Source organism: Amphiura filiformis, chromosome 16 (genome assembly GCF_039555335.1).
Source record: "Amphiura filiformis chromosome 16, Afil_fr2py, whole genome shotgun sequence".
NCBI lineage: Eukaryota > Metazoa > Echinodermata > Ophiuroidea > Amphilepidida > Amphiuridae > Amphiura > Amphiura filiformis.
This window is the reverse complement of record NC_092643.1, coordinates 46274683-46296717: the sequence shown is the minus strand read 5'-3', so window position 1 is coordinate 46296717 and position 22035 is coordinate 46274683. Positions and strand designations below refer to the sequence as shown.

The 22035-nt window shown below is 38.3% G+C and overlaps 2 protein-coding genes across 2 annotated transcripts in view; both read right to left on the bottom strand.

The window, feature by feature from the left end:
* Positions 1-9706: 9706 nt before the first annotated feature.
* On the bottom strand, positions 9707-17208 carry LOC140136619 (uncharacterized). Its single transcript, XM_072158306.1, has 6 exons — positions 16940-17208; positions 16691-16766; positions 15904-15973; positions 15231-15363; positions 11880-11974; positions 9707-10616 (listed from the first exon to the last, which is right to left on the bottom strand). Exons 2-6 carry the CDS (start codon positions 16762-16764, stop codon positions 10032-10034), a joined length of 957 nt encoding a protein of 318 aa, XP_072014407.1. The 5' UTR covers positions 16765-16766; positions 16940-17208; the 3' UTR covers positions 9707-10031.
* A 968-nt stretch (positions 17209-18176) lies between these two features.
* The window catches only part of LOC140172693 (multidrug and toxin extrusion protein 1-like), a 45556-nt gene continuing 41697 nt past the window's right edge, over positions 18177-22035 (bottom strand). The window contains exons 10-11 of the mRNA XM_072195824.1: positions 20047-20114; positions 18177-18293 (exon numbers count right to left, since the gene is read on the bottom strand). Of these exons, the coding sequence (XP_072051925.1) occupies positions 18177-18293; positions 20047-20114 (185 nt within the window). The remainder of the gene's footprint in view (positions 18294-20046; positions 20115-22035) is intronic.

Here is a 22035-nt window from a genome sequence, read left to right as displayed (position 1 = left end):
TTGATCTATCTATTGAATGAACTGGGGATCTAACTGAAAGAATAAAATGTGGGAAACAGGACAAAAGAGAAGAGAGAGCATCCAGTGGTGGTGCCAAGTGGAGAAATCCTCCAGTTAGAACTCTTTCCCCCAGTTTCCCCAGTATAAACCCCAAAATAATTCTGTGCGCCGCCACTGAGAACATCAACTACGAACAAAAGGAAAGGGAAGAGAGAAAACAGAAATGTACGACCTGATATATGATCAAGTCAGAGAAGATATCCTACACTTCCCATAATGCATTTCTCCCATTTTAATTTCCTGTACTGATTTGCTATCTAGTATAAACATGGGTCGATAATGACGAAGTGTACCTCAGTGAACAGAGCATGTCCAGATCTTGCAAAATATGTTTACTTCTTGACCAGGGTTATAGCCACGCTGGTCGGTGCCGGTCGGGGGTAACCGGCACGGACTGGCGCCGACCGGTAACCGACCGGTACCCGACCGGCACTAAAAAAAAAAAAAAAATTATAAAAAAAAATTTGAATTTTTCCCCACAAATGTTTTATCTATCATAAAAAGAGTAAAAAACCAAAAAATTAGGGGGGTATACCCCTAGCCTTTTCCCAGATCCCTTGTGTTCGCTAAAAAGATTGTGCCCCGAGCCAGCCCTTGGATAGTAAAATTAGCCGGCACTCAACTTGGTCTAGCTATAACCCTGTTCTTGACTATCGACCCATATTTAATCAGTCAAATCTCAAAATGAAAACCAAGAAAATCTGTGTAAAGTAATGCAAGTGTCATCTGATGAAATGAGCTGATAAATCATGTTGCAAAGGATTCTGGGAAGGGTCAGATTTTTTTTCTCTGTGATCAAGTTATGCTGTCAAATGCAATCCCAAACAAAAACAAACTATATTACCAAATCTTTAAACCACCAGCTCAGTGCTTGATCTCATCACAAATATGTTTTTGTTGTCATATTGTATTGAATAAAGGATTGTGTTGATTTTATCAGCTCTAATGACAATTTCTCTTCATGCACAGTTGATCATGCATTGTATACTTGTTTTGAATTTTAAACACTATTATTTGTTTACAAGGTGGCCAGTCAGTCATGGCATGTAAACAACAATTTGCAACATCAATCTGAATATATGTGCAATGCACAACATACTTTTTTGACATTTCTACAAATTCCCACCAAACTATATTTTCTTTAACAACACATGTTGGAATGAGGGATTTTCAGATCCACAGGATGATATCTTTAGTGTGGTGCAAGGGCTGAAATGTGGACCTTTTGAAAACAAAAATGTTCAAAAAGGGCTGATTTTCAAAGTTTTACAGAAAAAAACAGACTGTTTTGAATTGGAATTTTTTTGGTCCAGGCCCGCACCCCATTAGTCTGGATGATATATACCCAAAAATACTTTACTATTTTTTTCTGCATCTTATAAAGGACTAACCTGAATAAAAATAGGCTATTCCGGTTGTAATCCATTACCCCTTAATCTTCCACACAGGGGTTTAAATTTCAAACAGAGTTGACCATTCAGGTAGTCCATTTGAAATTCACACTCCCTGTGTGGGAGATTAAGGTCATGTCTTCCATATGGGGTGTATGGATTTCAACTGGAATAGTCCATGGAAATTTTAAATTTTACCAGAAGACATGACAATTTTAAGGTATCTACTCATTTCATCAGCACACAGAGCTGTAATTGTTGCGCAATGGACTATTCCAGTTGAAATCCATTCACCCTATGGAAGACATGACCTTGATTTCCCACACAGTGAGTATAGATTTCAAACGGAGTCACCCATTCAGGTAACCCCGTTTGAATTTTACACTCCCTGTGTGGAATATTAAGGTCATGTCTTCATTAAGGGCTGTATGGATTTCAACTGGAATAGCCCAATTGTTTAGTATATCATATGGATGGTGCTTTAGACATGGCTAATGCAAGCATGCTTGAAGCCTTGGCATATGATTGAGGTCAATAAAAGTATGACCTCAATCATAATATGTTGAGGCTTGACATGGGTAGGTTCAAGCTTCAAATTGATGCTTGCATAAAATAGTAGAGAATTACAAACCAGAACAGCTTCAGTTGCAATATTCAGATCAATTACAATAAATAAATTCATGCAACTTAAACAAATGGAATAAAGACAATTATAAGACACAGTAACTTTGAACCTCACTTGCAACAGTTGTCTCAGGCAATGATAGCATATTCCCCAAGCAGAGTAGTCACATCTGGAAACAGAGGCATCCTCATAGGGGATGATTGTATGGATTATCTACATGTACTCGTATCAAAATATATCAAAAGGATGTATCCCCCATTCCCTGGGATTTACATCTGTGGTGCAAAATTAGTTTATGAGTCTCTCTAGAAAAAGTTAATTTCTAGAAATAAATGACAACGTAAACATTTTATCATGTTGAAACTTTTACTTCATATATAGAATTTATATAGGATGGATCTTTAATATAATTCATCATAATTATACAAGCATTTACGAGGGGGTATCCAAACGTTTTTGACATCACACAGAAGTGAAAGTGCTATACCGATGAAATTTTGTCAGTGTAATCACTGGTCCTTATGTACATTATGGTCCAAATATGGTCTCATAAGTATGTTTACTTTCTTCACAGGTGGCGCTAGATGGGAAGTAGGCGCATAACCTTTTCGTGATAAGATCCTCCACTTTCTTGAGTTTTTTCACTGTGGTCGCATCATCCGTAAGTGATGGACGTCCATTTCTTGACTCATCTGTGAGGGACATGTGGCCAGTTTGGAAATTCCTTTTTCAAAAAGCAATAGTGCCATATGATGGGCAATCATCACCGTAGATTGCTTTAATTTCATCATAGATTTTCTGAGCATTGTAGGCCTAACCCTTCAAATGCAGGAACTTAATCATGATCGTGCCTCAATTTTCACCATATTGCAGGTTATGCGCCTACTGCCCATCTAGTGCCCCATGTAAAGAAAGTAAACATACTTATGAGACCATTTTTGGACCATAATGTACATAAGGACCAGTGATTACCACTGTGTATACTTTCAGTCATCTGGGATTTGATCAATTAGTGGATAATTAAATCTGGTCAACCAGAAAAACTCACATTTTGGTCAGATGGAATCACCGACGTTTGACGCCAAAACCTTTGGCCTTCAGCTGGGTGGATGATTTAGGGTCATCCGAGGTCAATCGATGAGGAAGTTGCTTGATGACCCGATCCCAACCATGTGACAGATTCACTCTAACGCCCCGCTCCTGTTGAGTGGCGGTTGTTCGCTCGTACCCACACTGCTTCTTTGACTCCCGTTCAGTACCAGCGGGGTTCACGATCCAAAATGACAACGTCGTCAGTGTCAAAACTGTGGCCACGGCCCCTAAGGTGGTTGTAGACAGCTGAATCGTTGCCACTTGAACTGGCGCGTCTATGTTGGGACATGCGACTCTGCAGTGGGTGGCCGGTTTCACGAATGTAATGTTCTTGGCACCCCTGATCTTCAGCGCACTGGACACCATACACAACACCACTTAAACGCGCCCTTGGGCTGTTTGTCCTTTAGGTGTACTAGCGACTGCCGCAGGGTATTGGTTGGCTTGAAGTGTGTAGTGATGCCGTGATCGCGGTAGATCCTCTTTAATTTCTCTGAAACATCCCCATGGTAGGGGATGGTGACAAAAGTCTTGGTACCAGAAGACGCGGTGGGTTCGCTGGCTGGTTTGGCGTCTTTCTCACCACGATTTAGGGCCTTGTCAATTGCCCAGTCTTTGTAACCACACGTTTTCAAGGCGTGGCGCAAGTGTTGGTGCTCATTGATCTTATCAGAGTCCTTTGTGATGATGGTATCGGCCCTGTGATAAAGAGTATTCACTACACGAGTTTCTGGACCAATGGATGATTAGAGCTGAACTGCAAATATTGATCAGTATGTGTTGGTTTGCGAAATACAGATACTGAGAGAGTGCGATCTTGGTTGACAGTAACCAAGCAATCCAAAAATGGAAGTTTATTGTCCGTCAGACCTTCTTGGGTGAATTTGATGTTATTATCCACTTGGTTAATATGCGCAAAGAACTTGTCGAGCTCCGAAAACTTGACTATAACCCAAGTATCGTCAACATAACGATACCATTTGGAAGGTGGAGATCCGGGGTAAGACGACAAGGCACACTGTTCAAATCGCTCCATGTACAAGTTGGAAATAATCGGCGACACCGGGAGCCCATCGAACAACCATGACATTGTTGGTAAAAGTTATTGTCATAGCTGAAGTAAGTATTGTCCAAACAAAGGCTCAACAATTCACAAATCTGATCTGGCGACAAGTCTGTGCGTTGGACAAAGTCTTATCCTCCTTCAAAAGCGTCCCGAACCGCGAGTACCGCGTCTGCTGGAGGGATGCTCGTGAACAAGGCAGTGGCGTCGAAGGATGTAATCGTCTCGTCGCGTCCAACACAATACCCTGAATTTTCTCCATGAAGTCCTTTGAATTCCAAATATGATGTTTCGATTTGCCAACCAAAGGGCCTACGATCTTAGCGAGGTACTTGGCAATGTTATAAGTGACCGATCCTATGCTGCTGACAATAGGGCGTAAAGGTACACTGGCCTTATGAACCTTCGGAAGTCCATAGAAGGTAGGTATAGTTTCAGACGTGGGGTATAATTGATGTTTCAATTTAATGTCAATAACCTTGTCTTTCTCCAAGAATTGGTTCAACTTAGCCGCGATCTTGCGTTTAATACCACTCGTGGGGTCTTTATTGAGGGGGGTATAAGTCTTTGTATCCCCTAACAACTCTTTGGCTTTCTTGTCATAGTCTGTCGAATTCAACACCACTGTGCACCGACCCTTATCAGCTGGAAGGATGGTAATGTCTTTGTTCTTTTTAAGACTTTCCAACGCAGTAAATTCAGCTTTAGACAAGTTATGTTGGGGGGGTTTAGCGCTGATGACACTAGCACTTACCCGTGATCTCAGTTCTTCAGTGTGCCTTGTCGTCTTACCCCGGATCTCCACCTTCCAAATGGTATCGTTATGTTGACGATACTTGGGTTATAGTCAAGTTTTCGGAGCTCGACAAGTTCTTTGCGCATATTAACCAAGTGGATAATAACATCAAATTCACCCAAGAAGGTCTGACGGACAATAAACTTCCATTTTTGGATTGCTTGGTTACTGTCAACCAAGATCGCACTCTCTCAGTATCTGTATTTCGCAAACCAACACATACTGATCAATATTTGCAGTTCAGCTCTAATCATCCATTGGTCCAGAAACTCGTGTAGTGAATACTCTTTATCACAGGGCCGATACCATCATCACAAAGGACTCTGATAAGATCAATGAGCACCAACACTTGCGCCACGCCTTGAAAACGTGTGGTTACAAAGACTGGGCAATTGACAAGGCCCTAAATCGTGGTGAGAAAGACGCTAAACCAGCCAGCGAACCCACCGCGTCTTCTGGTACCAAGACTTTTGTCACCATCCCCTACCATGGGGATGTTTCAGAGAAATTAAAGAGGATCTACCGCGATCACGGCATCACTACACACTTCAAGCCAACCAATACCCTGCGGCAGTCGCTAGTACACCCAAAGGACAAACAGCCCAAGGGCCGTTTAAGTGGTGTTGTGTATGGTGTCCAGTGCGCTGAAGATCAGGGGTGCCAAGAACATTACATTGGTGAAACCGCCAACCACTGCAGAGTCGCATGTCCCAACATAGACGCCGCCAGTTCAAGTGGCAACGATTCAGCTGTCTACAAACACCTTAAGGGCAGTGGTCACAGTTTTGACACTGACGACGTTGTCATTTTGATCGTGAACCCCGCTGGTACGAACGGGAGTCAAAGAAGCAGTGTGGGTACGAGCCGAACAACCGTCACTCAACAGGAGCGGGGGCGTTAGAGTGAATCTGTCACATGGTTGGGATCGGGTCATCAAGCAACTTCCTCATCGATTGACCTCGGATGACCCTAAATCATCCACCCAGCTGGAGGCCAAAGGTTTTGGCCGAAACGTCGGTGATTCCATCTGACCAAAATGTGAGTTTTTCTGGTTGACCAGATTTAATTATCCACTAACCAGTGATTACACTGACAAAATTTCATCAATATAGCTCTTTTCCTTCTGGGTGATGTCAAAACCTTTTGGATACCCCCTCGTACATTTATTTAATTAATACATGATTTAAGCCTGGGATTTAAGCTCACTTTGGAATGATAATACTATAGGAGTAGATATTTCTATTATTATATAATACTCAAATCACAATTCATCGTCTGCATCACATGCTATCATATCTCAAAAGGCTGCCTTGTGTGATTTTTTTATCATTGTTATATTTCATATTGTTATTTTATATTTTCAACATGCTCCTTTCTTTTGTGAATGGACATGAGGTTGTAATATTGTGATACTTCAAAATATCTCAATACAATTAGATGACAATAATAAAAAAATCACAAAAGGCAGCCTTTTGAGATACGACAGTATGTGAAGCAGACGACAAACTATATGCAGCATTTTGCTTTTAACCCCATGAGAACTACCTGCCGATGGGCCAAAAAGAAGTTTTCATTATCAATTGAACCAATCAGCAACATTGTTAGAATAATTTCACCACAAAAATTGGGGTGAATCGTTTATAAAGCTCCATTCTGATTGGTGATTAAAGTGAAGATATCATGTAATTGACCAATCAGAGGCAATGTTAGATCGGCAGGTAGTGCTCAGGGGTTAAGGTACATTCAGAGATCTGTCAATCCAAACTATACTATTCCTCACACATCACTGTTTGCAAATTCATGACAACTGTATGTGAAGCACACAGAAATTGTCAATTTTACACATAAATGTGAAAAAACATAATAATTGCCTACATTTAGAAAAAAAAGGAATTGTAGGACATTTTGTAACAATATACAGGAAGAGTTCAAAAATTTAATGTGACAAAGAAGTTTGTGCCACAAAACTGGATCGGCAACAGTGTAGGATTGTCCCCAAATGCGATATTTGGCAAAATGAATAAGGTCAAGAAAAAAAGTTGTTTGCTTGTCCTCATCTGACCAACAGTCTCGACAGTCCCGTCCACATAACTTTTTTTTATAGGTTTTTTTTAAACAATTTTCTGGAAAATGTCATGAACTTTTTGGCTAAAAAACTGAAGATACAATAGAAATACCATTTGCTGCATGTTTTCCCTGTTTAGTCATACCTGGCTGAGGGTTCTGATATTTTGTATTATCATTTTCAGCATCTACACAATTAAAACACTGTTGAACTAAAAAATACAGTGTTTTTTCAAAACTTAAAAAGTCTGCCAGACATGTAAATGTCAAATAAAGTTAGGTTTACCTTGAATTTGTATTTGGTGGAAATTCTGTGGTCAGTGAGTGTTTTATATACACACACGTACTTCACATTATACTTTTTGTATTTGGAAAAAAAAGATATAAGGATAAAAACTTTTCCTGACTGACCGACCCAACATCTGAAAGTGATCTATGGACAAGCGAACAATTTATTATTTTTTTGGCCTAATAGGTGACATGATCTGGTTCATGGAAGTTTAAGACGGCAAATTTGAAATTGAGATAAAGGCAAAAATATGGAGTAAAAAGATAATGTAATACATAAATAGATAACATCACAAAACTTCATAACTTTAGTACCAAGTATGCTGGACCTTTGGTGTTTTTAGTATATAATAGCCTAATGTATATGTATAAGGTAAAAATTAGGCATATAGCAACTCAAGTAGTGATGCATATATTCAACAGTAATAATAATAATAATAATAATAATACAAGAAATTTATAAAGCACCGAATGGGCTATTCCACTACCCTTGTGGAAGATTTTGGAAATACCTTCTACAGAGGGAGTATGTTTTTCAAATGTAACTTTGGAACCCATACTCCCCTGTATCGTGGCTTTACCTATATCTTCCACACCTGGAGTGAGTGTTTCAAATGGAAGTTATCCAATTGTCTATTTTATTCAAAACTCATACTCCCTCTCCCACAGGGGTAGTGTGGATTTTAAAGGGAATAACCTAATACAGAAAATGGCATAAAATACATGACTACAAAGCATTTGACACACACAGCAATTATAATACATATTTTAAAAATAAAAATAAATTCTTTTAAAATGACCAAGTAAACAAATGTTTCTTTTGCGGCTAAGGAGTTCACTTGACAAATGGTTAGAAGCAAATCATGCCATAATATTTTAAGATAGCACAAATAAAAGATCTTTGGTAATATTATTTTTACAAGAAATTTAGCATAGCATGTAAAAATTGATTAGATAACGGGAGAGTTTAATCAGGAGAAAATGGTGTAAAAGTTCTGATAAATAAGTGTTGAGGTATTTTATAAGTTTTGAGGTTTTTCATGAGACATTGCACTAACATTTTAAGATCTAGATTTGAGACTACAAAAAAACCCCAAAAAACAAAAAAAAGTTTGTTTCCTGTACATGCAGTGCAAATTTTGTGATTTGGGACAATTTTACTGCAGTTTGCTTTTTAATTTTATTTTTGTTTGCAAAATCCAGAAAAAAACAACCCAAAAAACCAAATGATAAAATAATTCAAAATTGATTTTTTGTTGTTGTACACTTTTACAAGCAATATGAAATCAATACCTCCTATGGAAACCATTATAATTCTCCTGAAACTTGAATATTTGTGATATGAGGCATCTGTTACTATAAGGCTAATGAAAGTCGATTCCTAGTTTCCCGTTACCCTACTCCGCTCAAAACCAATTGCTGGCCAAATATTTCATTATTTTGAATAAAATGTTGATTTCTAACAAACTTTTTACATACCAATAAATAATTGTGGTTTTAAATATATCATAAATCTCTTTCTGTTGATTTTCAGGGATTTTCTTTGCAGTTGGAGCAATGGTATATGGTTAATAATGAATTAATAATGAATACCTACTCACTTCTCTGTCCCGCACTTTTTGATCTGTTCTGATCTCATCCCGTTAAAAATATTGTGAAACTTTTGATAACAGTTGTACAATCACCTTCATGTGGTTGTAAACTACATCTGTAAACTACAAACTGTGATTTATCCCTTGTATACATGGGTAGTTATTGGTTTACACCTGTAACAGATGCAATAATGAAATGGTATGAAATAATGAATAATGAAAAATTAAATGGTCACTTACACAGTCATGAAAAATTGTGTAACGGGAAACAAGGAATTGACTTTCATTGGCCTAAATCCCGATAAAATATATTAACAAACACATGCAGCAAATTGGTTGTAGGCCATCAACAGGAAACAAACCCTCTTTTTAGCAGCCTCATTGTAGTTAATTTCTTTGTATGGACCACATTTACAATTCTTGGGTACTACATTTAAAACTGGTACAGTAGTCATCTGACATCAAGATTCTAATATCAAGTAAGGTTAAGTTAGAGAGGCAGAAGTGAAAAATCTTTATACACACACAATAGGATAGGAAAAAAAAGAAGACGCCTCACCTGAATTGAGCATTCAAAAGAGCTCATTTGGCTTGGCTGGTCCCCTACTTTGCAAGTCTTTCTATAGTAGCCTAAAAAAATAACCATGATTACAAATGTTCTTGTGCTTTTGAAATTTGAAAAGTTTTACATTTTCTGTAAAACTTTATATGCTTACTGGGTAAGGACTGTACTATACTGCGACCCTGGTTAATCACTATACCACACTGTGACCCTGGTTAGGCACTACCATACTGTGACCCTGGTTAATCACTATACCACACTTTGACCCTGGTTAGGCACTTTACCATACTGTGACTCTGGTTAAGCATTACACAATACTGTGACGCTGGTTAGGCACTTTACCATACTGGTTAAGCACTGCACAAAACTGTTACCCTGGTTAAGCACTATAACATACTGTGACCCTGGTTAAGCACTGCACCATACTGTTACCCTGGTTAAGCACTCTACCATACTATAACCCTGGTTAAACACCATTAAATACTGTAACCCTGTAGATCACACACTTGGTACAATGTAGTTAGACCTATTCACCTGTAATGTGTCATTATAATCATGAATCACCTGATCAAACGAAACAGGATATAGTACATTGAATGCTACGGCACCACACAGCCACAATATGCATCCTATGAAAGCAGTTGCACGAAGAAAGACAAGTTTTCTAAAAGGTATCGGATTTGTCGTTAGAACGGATATTTTCCTTGGCAGTTTTGATGGATCCACTGTAATGTCAGATGCTAGCTTGTTGTACAATTGAGTTTGAGTACCTTGATCTGTATGTTGTACAACGATACTTTGGAATGGAGCCGGATTAGTAGTTAAGACGGATACATTCTCTGTTACTTTCAAAGGATCCGTTTCATGAGATTCCTCAAAGTCACTTTCTTCGGTTTGGGTCGGTATTTCACTTTGCTTTGGTGTCTCGCTTTGGTTTATTTCTATGCTTGATATAGTTGTACCTGTGTCCTTATTCAATGCATTACATGGTGTAGATGTTGGACTGATGATTTCTAGTTGATTCTCTTTGTTTTCTTCTGTACCCTGTGCATTTGCAGGTAAAGTAGCAGCTCTCTTCATTGCCTGAACGGTAAAAATAAATTAAAAAAATACATCATAAAAGCTATTTGGCAGCATTTTCTAAATGCATAATACATTTTGGGCGCCCCCAATTTTTTTGCAGAACGAGTGCACCTAGTGTGCCTAAGTTTGCAATCTTAATGCTGAAATGAGCCAAAATAATGACCATTGTCAAAATTTCAGGGCATATGTTGGAAGAGCTGGTTAGGATAGTAGCATGTCCAAAGTCAAAGTAGCCCTTATCGGATGTGCGCAATTTTACACACTGGTAAATCATATGTAGCTAAGAATGTGTCTATACAAGCACTACCTATAACTTTTGTATAAGTTTACTTGTGAAGGCAGTTACCAACATTATTGCACACAAACTATTATTAATTGACTGTCTGAAGGCATCTAGCTCCTGAATAATATCTTGTTTTATTCATGTATCAAAGAAATGTGTTGTTGTAATAAGTTACCAAAACATTCAGCTGGAGTCAAGTCATTTATCGATCGAGTCACGCACGCAACACTCCGGAGGACAGAAAATGTGACTCTCATGCTTGTTTCCTGCACAACCAGTTAATTATGTGGTCCTGGCGGTTATGAACGAAGAGTGTCAGGACCACATAATTAGCTGGTTGTGTGGGAGACTAGCACGAGAGTCACATTTTCTGTCCTCACATCGGTATAGGCCGTTTGCACGTTAATTGTACAGAGTGTCCTTCTCATTCTATTTTTCTCAGATCGATTTGAGTCAAATAAGTCACTTTCCAAATTTAATGGGTTAAAATAATATTAAATGTTGGCATTTATACAGTGCCTTTCATGTGAATTAAAGCACTTTACATTTATTCCACTGTTGTTAGAAGAATGTTGTTAGAACAACCTCCGCGTATCACACTATATGTGTGTCCCAATCAAATTGCTTGTTAGATGATATACGCACTCCGGAGCGGAGGTTATTGATATCCATCAATGATTATACGCAGTACAATGACTACCGGATGTGCACATCAGTTGCATTGGAACACTTCACATGCATGCAATTACCATATTTGCACATGGCGTGATTGTGCACTGCTATTGGTAAGTCTGCTTTAGCCTGTTCTATTTTTTGAAGGGTGAAATATAATTGATTATTTCAACAAATTTCAGATAATAAAATCTTGAGATTTGGTTGAGTGATCAATTTGCATCAGTTATATGTCAGGCATTGTGATGAAAAATGTTAACATGTTGGTGAGGACCTCGGAATAACCGATGCGCAATTATTAACCTTACCTTTACAGCTTCTGTATTCCAGTTGATCTTGAATATGAATATAAGCATGCATAATAACTGAAGTGCAAAGCCAATTAGCAGACCAGTCCATATACCTATCAAGAGATAAAAAATGTATTATACTGATGGATAAATTCTTGATATTACATGACACATTACCCCAGCAGGCCTGAAGCCAAAGGGGGGGGGGAGGTGCTTTGAAGGGTTTGATCCCTTCAAATTTTCAACCAAACAAAAAACACCAAAAAATGAGCTAGGAATAGAAAGAAGAGATGAAAAGAGAGAAAACGGCGAAAAAGAAATTTATACGGAAATGTGGATACTATGGAAATTGGATATTTTGACCACTTATTTTAAAAATTTTCCAACTCTGAGGGGGAAGCCCCCCTCAAGTTCCCTCCAATAAGAGTGTGATCATTTATGCAAAGTTGCATTACATAGCTCTTTTCACTTTAGCCCTATCCCCTGTTCTTCCCAGACAGCTTCTAATAAACTTGGTTTATCTATATATAAGAACACATTAACCACTATGATTAGAGCTGCAAAGAAGTGTTACTATGCAGACCTACTTGACAAGCAAATGTGACCTGATCAAGGGGAATGAGTCGGATGTCGCTAATATTGATTTTGAGATATTTGCAAAGGAAGTGTTAAAATCTTTTTGTTTTATATTGTTTTCAGCGATTGATAAATTGATGTAACTTTGCAGAGAAAAGATGTATCAACATAGGGTTTTCAGTTTCAGAAAGTTCTAAATGTTCTCTTTAGAAACATATGTAAAACTCATTTTCGACCAGGGTCGACATGTGACTCATTCCCTTTGATCATATCACATATATGCAACCTTAAACAGACTTGGAAAGTGCTCAACAATCTTGTAGGTAATAATAAGAAAAAGCATTTACCCCGATTCATTTGATATTAACGGTACTCCTATTTCTAATCCTCACACAATTGCTGATGGATTCAGTGACTTTAAAAAAATATTAATATAGGTCCAAAGTTAGCTGATAATAGCCCTGCATCTCGAACAAACTTTGCTGACTTTGTATCTAATATTCCATCTTCTTTGAATCCATTGTTTTTTATCTCCTTGTGATTGTGATGAGATCATTAATGCTCTGCGTGCTAGCCATGCGCTTCAATGGAAAAAGTTCAAGTTTGGAAATATTTTCTCAAAATATTAAGAGCTATCTAAAGATCTACTCAACCAATACTAGGCTTGTTTGTACTCATTTTAATGCAATTTTCATGCTGATTCAAAATATGGCCACGAAAATTTACATTTCTGAAATTTTTGAATTAAAAAAAAAAATTTGAAACATGTCGTCTGCAGTCGACACCCGCGTGACGATTTAACATCTGTTATTCATTTAAATCGGACACCAGTTGTGGGTATGATGATATTAAGCCCGACATTGTTAAAGCTGTTATTGATTTGGTTAAGATACCTTTGGTACATGTGTTTAATTTATCAATTAGCACTTCTGATTGTGCCTGACCAGCTTAAAATTGCTAGAGTTGTTCTAATTCACAAAAAAGGCGACCCAGTTAATTGTCCTATTTCAGTCCTTTGTGTTTTATCTAACTTTTTGAATATATTATTCATAAAAGACTCTACAACTTTCTTGGTAGATCTATTGCTTCAAATGTGTTAATTTGGTTTCAGGAAAACAATACTCCTCATAAATGGCTAACTGGCTGTTTTTTTAAGCATATGATAAAATTGAGTCTGATCTAGATAAGGGCTTTCATTCTTTAGGTATATTCTTGGACCTCTCGAAGGCATTCATAACAATAAATCATTCATTATTCTCCTTGTGAAGCTTTATCATCTTTATTCCCTTACAATGTCACTGTATGTTAAACCTCCCACCAAAAATAACTGTACGGTCCAATGTGGACCAAGTTAACTTCCAAGGTAGATTTTAAAATTACGTAAATGCCTCCATATTGTGTGTGAGTGGGGGTGTGTGTGTGTGGGAATGCTGATGGATTCAGTGACTTTTTTATTATTAATATAGGTCTAAAGTTAGCTGATAATAGCCCTGCGTCTCAAACAAACTTTGCTGACTTTGTATCTAATATTCCATCTTCTTTGAATCCATTGTTTTTATCTCCTTGTGATTGTGATGAGATCATTAATGCTCTGCGTGCTAGCCATGCGCTTCAATGGAAAAAGTTCAAGTTTCGAAATATTTTCTCAAAATATCAAGAGCTATCTAAAGATCTACTCAACCAATACTAGGCTTGTTTGTACTCATTTTAATGCAATTTTCATGCTGATTCAAAATATGGCCACGAAAATTTACATTTCTGAAATTTTTGAATTAAAAAAAATTTGAAACATGTCGTCTGCAGTCGACACCCGCATGACGAGATTTAACATCTGTTATTCATTTAAATCGGACACCAGTTGTGGGTATGATGATATTAAGCCCGACATTGTTAAAGCAGTAATTGATTTGATTAAGATACCTTTGGTACATGTGTTTAATTTATCAATCAGCACTTCTGATTGTGCCTGACCAGCTTAAAATTGCTAGAGTTGTTCCAATTCACAAAACAGGCGACCCAGTTAATTGGAGTAATTATTGTCCTATTTCAGTCCTTTGTGTTTTATCTAACTTTTTGAATATATTATTCATAAAAGACTCTTCAACTTTCTTGGTAGATATATTGCTTCACAAGTGTCAATTTGGTCTTAGGAAAACAATACTCCTCATACATGGCTGACTGGCTGACCTTGAAGTATATGATAAAATTGTGTCTGATCTAGATAAGGGCTTTCATTCTTAGGTATATTCTTTCTTGGACCTCTCGAAGTCATTCATAACAAAAATCATACATTATTCTCCTTGAGAAGCATTTATCATCTTTATTCCCTTACAATGCAACTGTATGTTAAAACTCCCATCATAATTGAAAACATCTGTACGGTCCAATGTGGACCAAATTAACTTCCAAGGTAGATTTAAAAATTATGTACACGCCTCCATATTGTGTGTGTGGGTGTGTAGGGGTAGGTGTGTGGGGGTGCGTTTGTAATTACCTGCAAAAATGGATCTTCATTAGGATACACACCTGCAAACCATAGACATCCACAGATGCTGGCTATAACCAGGACAATGGAAATGTGGTCCATGTTTGGGGGGTTCAGGACAGGTCACGTTTCGATAGGAAGTTGTCGGGTGTGTGTGTGGGGTAGGTCCATGATGTGTCGATGGAAATCAGGTGTGTGTCCTTGGTTAGATTGGATTAAATCATATGCAGAATGAGGTCGTTGTTTGCAGGTATTCACAAACAGGGGTGTGTACGTATTATGTATGGTATGTGAGGTGTAATACTCACCTATAATACCCAACTCGCACACAAAGACTAGGACCATACAGAGTGGTACACCAATACACGTTATGCAGATGACATTGATCAATGCGCCAATAAATTGGTGGCCTGCCCCTTTAATAATTCCAGTATTGACACCCTGTTAAGTAAACAAATTATCAATCAATCAATCTGATACTAGAATTGTGCACGAAGAGATTCTTTCTCTATAGAGCACCTTTTTACTCATGAAATAACAGAAGTTGTGAAATTTGATTGCTCAGTGTCAGAAGTGGGTATGTACAATAGCAGCCTGCCCTGTGGCAATTTGGCAATTACACACAGTATATTGTACTTATCTACACATGGCAGCTATTGCACTTGCCCACTTCTGGCACTGAGAAATCAAATTGCATATATCATGCTAAGTATAATTGGGACAGATAAGGCTCCCCAATTTAATCAAAAACTTTCTGTAAAAAATTAAAATCTGCCAATATCTCTAAGACAATTTGTCGGCTTCGTTCCATAGTGGCGTTTTGTACTACTCTGCTTTTGGTTAACCTTTTTTGATATGAGAAGCAAAGCAGCATGGCAAAGAAGCAGGGTAAAGCTAGCATTGCAAAAAAAATTATCACATCTTCCTGTAACTTATTTTCTCTTCATTAGCAATTTTCATTGTTTGTTGTTATTTACTTACATTCATTTGATCCAATATTACAAAGATGGGAAAAAGCAGAATGACCTCGGACAGAACCTGTAAAGTTTCTCTGGAAAGAAAGTTCATAGAAACATAAAATGTAAAACAGTGATTTCTAACAGTGGTCATACCATTCTTTACTTTCACAAGTTGAACATCTTTAATTATAACAGTAATAATATTCAAGGACATGTATCCAACTTCCAAAGATCTTATAGCCTTAAAATTAAGCTTTAGTGTGAACACACAATCATGTTTTACATTTCCTGGACATTTTTGCTAGCACATCACCTTCCGAGGAGGGAGCATGTGTCATGATTGGTGTCCTCTAAAAGGGGTGTGTGGGGTGTGTGGGGGTGTGTGTGTGGTAGGTATATGTATGTATATTGATATCATATACCTTGTGGGGATATTTGATACCTGCTCCCCAAAAACCTGGAAAAAAGTCTCTTAGGCTTTCTTTAAGATGTGCAATAAACATGCCAAAAATCAGTAGAAATCAAGCTGAAGGATCTGAAGGAAGCGACTTTGTTCGGGTTTTGTGGGAGCAGGATTTCAAGGACAAAAGATTGATTGGGTAATCATAGTATGTGATATATTATCTTAAATTTGGACATATCTCTAAATAATAACTTCCTGACTTTATCCAGGTTTTGTGGGAGCCGGTTTCATTTGAACATTGTGTACTGTATTTATAGATAACTCATTCCTTGTGGAAGTATTTAATGTCACAAATAGTGGACCAAAATAACACTAACCCAACATCATAGATCGCTGACTGACTTACCTATCCGTAGTAAAAATGTAGCCAATGACAGTGTGTGTGGAGAGTATTATCACTGAAAAGGACACACCTAGCATACCTGTAAGAAAGGTTGTGATCAAATATTACTTGTCATCCTGCACATGCTTGCTGCACTGGCAGCAGGTTGTGTAGTTGAATAGAATCTAATGTATTGTCTATATGGACACTAACTTCAATACCCAAACCCCCTCCAGCTATGAGAAGCACCCTCCAACCCAGATAACTACTTACCTCCCAGTATTGCCACTATGAAGGAAGACACCCTAGCCTTGTGTGGTTGATCAGCACCTAATGCATTGCCAATACGGATACTACCACCAATACCCAAACCCTCCAACCTATGAGAAGCACCCTCCAGCCCTCCCCCAATCCTGACAACAACTTACCTCCCAGTATTGCCACTATGAAGGAAGACACCCTAGCCTTGTGTGGTTGATCAGCACCTAATGCATTGCCTATACGGATACTACCACCAATACCCAAACCCTCCAACCTATGAGAAGCACCCTCCAGCCCTCCCCAATCCTGACAACTACTTACCTCCCAGTATTGCCACTATGAAGGAAGACACCCTAGCCTTGTGTGGTTGATCAGCACCTAATGCATTGCCTATACGGATACTACCACCAATACCCAAACCCTCCAACCTATGAGAAGCACCCTCCAGCCCTCCCCAATCCTGACAACTACTTACTTCCCAGTATTGCCACTATGAAGGAAGACACCCTAGCCTTGTGTGGCTGATCAGCACCTAATGCATTGCATATACGGATACTACCACCAATACCTAAACCCTCCAACCTATGAGAAGCACCCTCCAGCCCTCCCCCAATCCTGACAACTACTTACCTTCCAGTATTGCCACTATGAAGGAAGATACCCTAGCCTTGTGTGGTTGATCAGCACCTAATGCATTGCCTATACGGATACTACCACCAATACCCAAACCCTCCAACCTATGAGAAGCACCCTCCAGCCCTCCCCCAAATCCAGACAACTACTTACCTCCCAGTATTGCCACTATGAAGGAAGACACCCTAGCCTTGTGTGGTTGATCAGCACCTAATGCATTGCCTATACGGATACTACCAACAATACCCAAACCCTCCAACCTATATGAGAAGCACCCTCCAGCCCTCCCCCAACTCAGATAACTACTTACCTCCCAGTATTGCCACTATGAAGGAAGACACCCTAGCCTTGTGTGGTTGATCAGCACCTAATGCATTGCCTATACGGATACTACCACCAATACCCAAACCCTCCAACCTATATGAGAAGCACCCTCCAGCCCTCCCCCAACTCAGATAACTACTTACCTCCCAGTATTGCGACTATGAAGGAAGACACCCTAGCCTTGTGTGGTTGATCAGCACCTAATGCATTGCCTATACGGATACTACCACCAATACCCAAACCCTCCAACCTATATGAGAAGCACCCTCCAGCCCTCCCCCAACTCAGATAACTACTTACCTCCCAGTATTGCCACTATGAAGGAAGACACCCTAGCCTTGTGTGGTTGATCAGCACCTAATGCATTGCCTATACGGATACTACCGCCAATACCTAAACCACCTCCAGCCTGAAAAATGAAGCAGAGGAAACAATATTAACTGTATCAGATTGCATCCAAATTTCAACAAGTGTGATCAGCTCGTACTCAGCTGGAATTGTTAAGCTTTTATCACTACGCCCAAAGTAGATGGTGTATCAGTTTCAGAAAGCTTTAAATGTCCTCTTTAGAAACAAATGTAAAACTCATTTTCGACCAGGGTCGACATGCGAGTCATTCCCCTTGATCATGTCACATATTAATCCGCAAGCTGATCAAAATATATACCTTATGTCGCTTCAAGTTTGGTAGACATGTCACTCAGAGATGTAAATGGGCAACACACTCATATTCTGAAAATAGATCAGGCCTCTGGCAAGATGGCCGAGCGCTTGCACACGACCTCGAACATTTATGGGAGCTTTTCCGGGGGATATGCTACGGGGTATCAATCCTTTAATTTATTTTGATCTTTATATACTGAAATAATATACAATTTTATATAAATATGGTGTAATACCAGTGAAAGTATTGCATGCAACATAAATAAAGGCCTATTCAGTGATAACAGCAGAAGTGTAAAAAAGTTACAATTGTTTATAAATTGCTTAAAAGTGAAGGATGAGTCTAATTGAGTCATTCAAATTGTCATTTGGTATTTTTGTGGAGAAAATGAAGAAAATAGCAGTATTGAAAAGTTGAAGCCCCATTCAAATACATATATCTATATACTGTCAGTATATAAATTAAAGATTCATGTAAGTGCCTTATTTTGTCTTAAATACTCAGCTTTCGGTTGAACCACTAGCAGGCTATGTTAGCACATCTATGACAAGGACAAAGGTACCAAAATCTGAATTTTGAAGAATTTGACAATTGTCCAGATAAGCAAATCACTGAATGGGCCTTTAAAATGCTTCACAGCATGACATTAAAGTGTCAAAGTAGCAATATCATGTATTCCTATGAAGACCACATGGCCGAATAATAGTGATATCAGTTTAGAAGAGGACCAAATAAGGGAAGTTGGACCACAGAATTAAAACCAGAGAACATGAATTCCCATTACCAACACATACAGCAGCGCTGTTAAATATGGGGGCAAAATTGGGGGTATTCTGATCCTTGATGATAATAATAATAAATAATAAATTTTGGATTTATAAAGCGCCTTTCTCCAGATCTTAGAGGACTCAAAGCGCTGTAATTTCGCTGCAATGGTGAATCATCACAATCAGATCGCATCAACTAGGTTGCTGCCGAACGGCGCACACCTATCCGCATTTAGATTGTAACATCCACCAATTATCTGTGCAGCTCCCCAAATTCCATTGGGTGAAGGAAGTTTTTGATAACCAAACAACTAAATCACAGATTTTTGCGATACAGGAGGAAACCGGAGATCCCGGAGAAAACCTGCGAGAGCGAGCATGGAATCGGGATAAACCAAGTGCACATGAGTCCTTGGGCGCGCCGGGCTTGAACCCGGGACCTCAGTGGTGCAAAGCGAGGGAATTACCGCTGCGCTAACTCGCCCTCCCTAATGATGGTGCGCAGAAACGAACAAAACAATAATATTCTGAAGCGCAATAGGTATAGTGTGCACCGTGCAGGGCATGAGGGTGCATCAATTGCATCTCACTAATGTATGTGATGTCTCTCTCACGTGACAATGATTGCTATGAGCTCATTCCGAGCGAAATCAAATATCAAGATGGCGGTTGAGTCCAGGTTCTCTGGTTATAATTCTGTGGATTGGACTAAGATATTTCGAGATACTCACACTCCATAGTAATGTGGCAATATAAAAGAAAACAGAGTGAGCACCAACAGCAGCATTGCCTAGGGTTCCTGGACACAGAATTCAGAAGAAAACAAAAGGTGATGTTAGCAAATGGGCAATTCCATTTGAAATCCACACACCACACAACCCCTGTGGAAGATTTTGGAATTCCAACCAAAATCATCAGTTTTTGGAATTCCAGATCCAACCATTTTTCACCTGAAATAGTATGGCACGGGTGTGGAAGATTTTGGAATTCCAACTAAAATCAACAGTTTGAGTCGTTCCAGATCTGGAATTGAAGTCGATATTTACTTAACCACCTCAAGCCACATGCTATGAAGAATGAAGTCATACTTTACCTTTGAAGTATTGACATAGTTCATAAAATCTAAGGCACTTGAAAACAAACAATTCAATATCAGTTATAGGATATGGTACATGATTGATATAAAATTGGATGGATTGAGCATGATACACAAATATATTGGTCAAGCTTTAGATCTTTATCTGCAACTAGTCTTTGTTTGATAAAATCTAGTGTCTCTTCTTCCACTGGAATGAGTTTAAACATCACCGGAAACCAGTATCCCGGAAAAGTGGATCAGATGACCATATCAGTCATACCCGATGAAGTCCTCTGATGTGAAGGACGAAATATTGTACATGTAGTGAGTAAAAATTCACTTGGTTTTGTCAAGCTCAAATGTGTTTTTGTTTATTTAATCAACAAACCTGATGAACATATTCAAAAATATAATGATACCATCTAAAATATTATGAATCATGGGACATAACACTGGTAATATTCTCTGTCGATACCGAAATAAACAAATGTTGTCACCACAATTCACACTTATTCTATAGGTTACACAAAACTACTTTCTAGTTCATTTGTACATTATCTTCTTTTAACATTAATGAACCTGGACTTGGAAAATTACTGCAGTAAGTTTATTTGGCGCGCGATCTCAGTTATTCATTTTCTGATGGCTGTGACTCTTACAGACACCCTCCCTCTGGAATCCAAACCATGGTTCGCTCTTTACACCTCCCTTTATATCGAGCGCTTTTAAAACATACAAACATGAAGAGCCCCGTCCACAAAAGTGTAAAGGGTTTTGAGCAAATCATCGATTATGAAATATGGTGAATAAACTAAACAATTTTTAAAGAAAATAGTGAGCTAGAGGGAAAAACAGCCTAATGCCTTGAACCAAGGCTAAAAGTAGGTTACCTGTCGTTTCTTTTCAGGATCTAGATCTTTTGTGCACAAATCCATGTATTCTTCCATGATGTGACCATGCGTGCATGGTTTGGAAACAAAATAGTGGGGATTATGTTGTCAATAATAAACACCTCAACAGAAGAAAGTTCTAGTGGTCATAAAATAAAATAATTTTTAACATAATGAACCAAGGCTAAAAGTAGGTTACCTGTCGTTTCTTTTCAGGATCTAGATCTTTAATGAACCATGAACAGGAAGTCTGCCTTATCAATAATATTTTGCTTCATATTGTGATGGGGTGAGACCCTTTTGTTATGCCTCTATCAATTTTTAGACACAGAATATTCCCATGGAAAACTACTATTTGAACATTACTTATTTCTTTTTGAACCATAAATGAACCATGAACAGGTAATACATCAAATCATATTGTGATGAACATCCCTGGTGAGAACCTTTTGTTACAGCCTCTATCAATGTTTTTCGACATGAAATATTCCCATGGAAAATTAGTTTTCCAGTTTATTTGTACATTATTTCTGTTTTGAAACATTAATGCCCCATAAACAGGGAGTTTGGAGGGGTAAGGGTAGCTACAGACTCCATATATTACATTTAATATTTAATGCTAATACTTTTCGTGACATCAAAAAGTATTATACATCAAATAAAAAGTATGTACTGGGAAAATGTATATTTTGTTACTTTAGGGTGTTGCTTAATTCATAAGGAGTTGCCCAATTTCTAAGAGTGGCAAATAC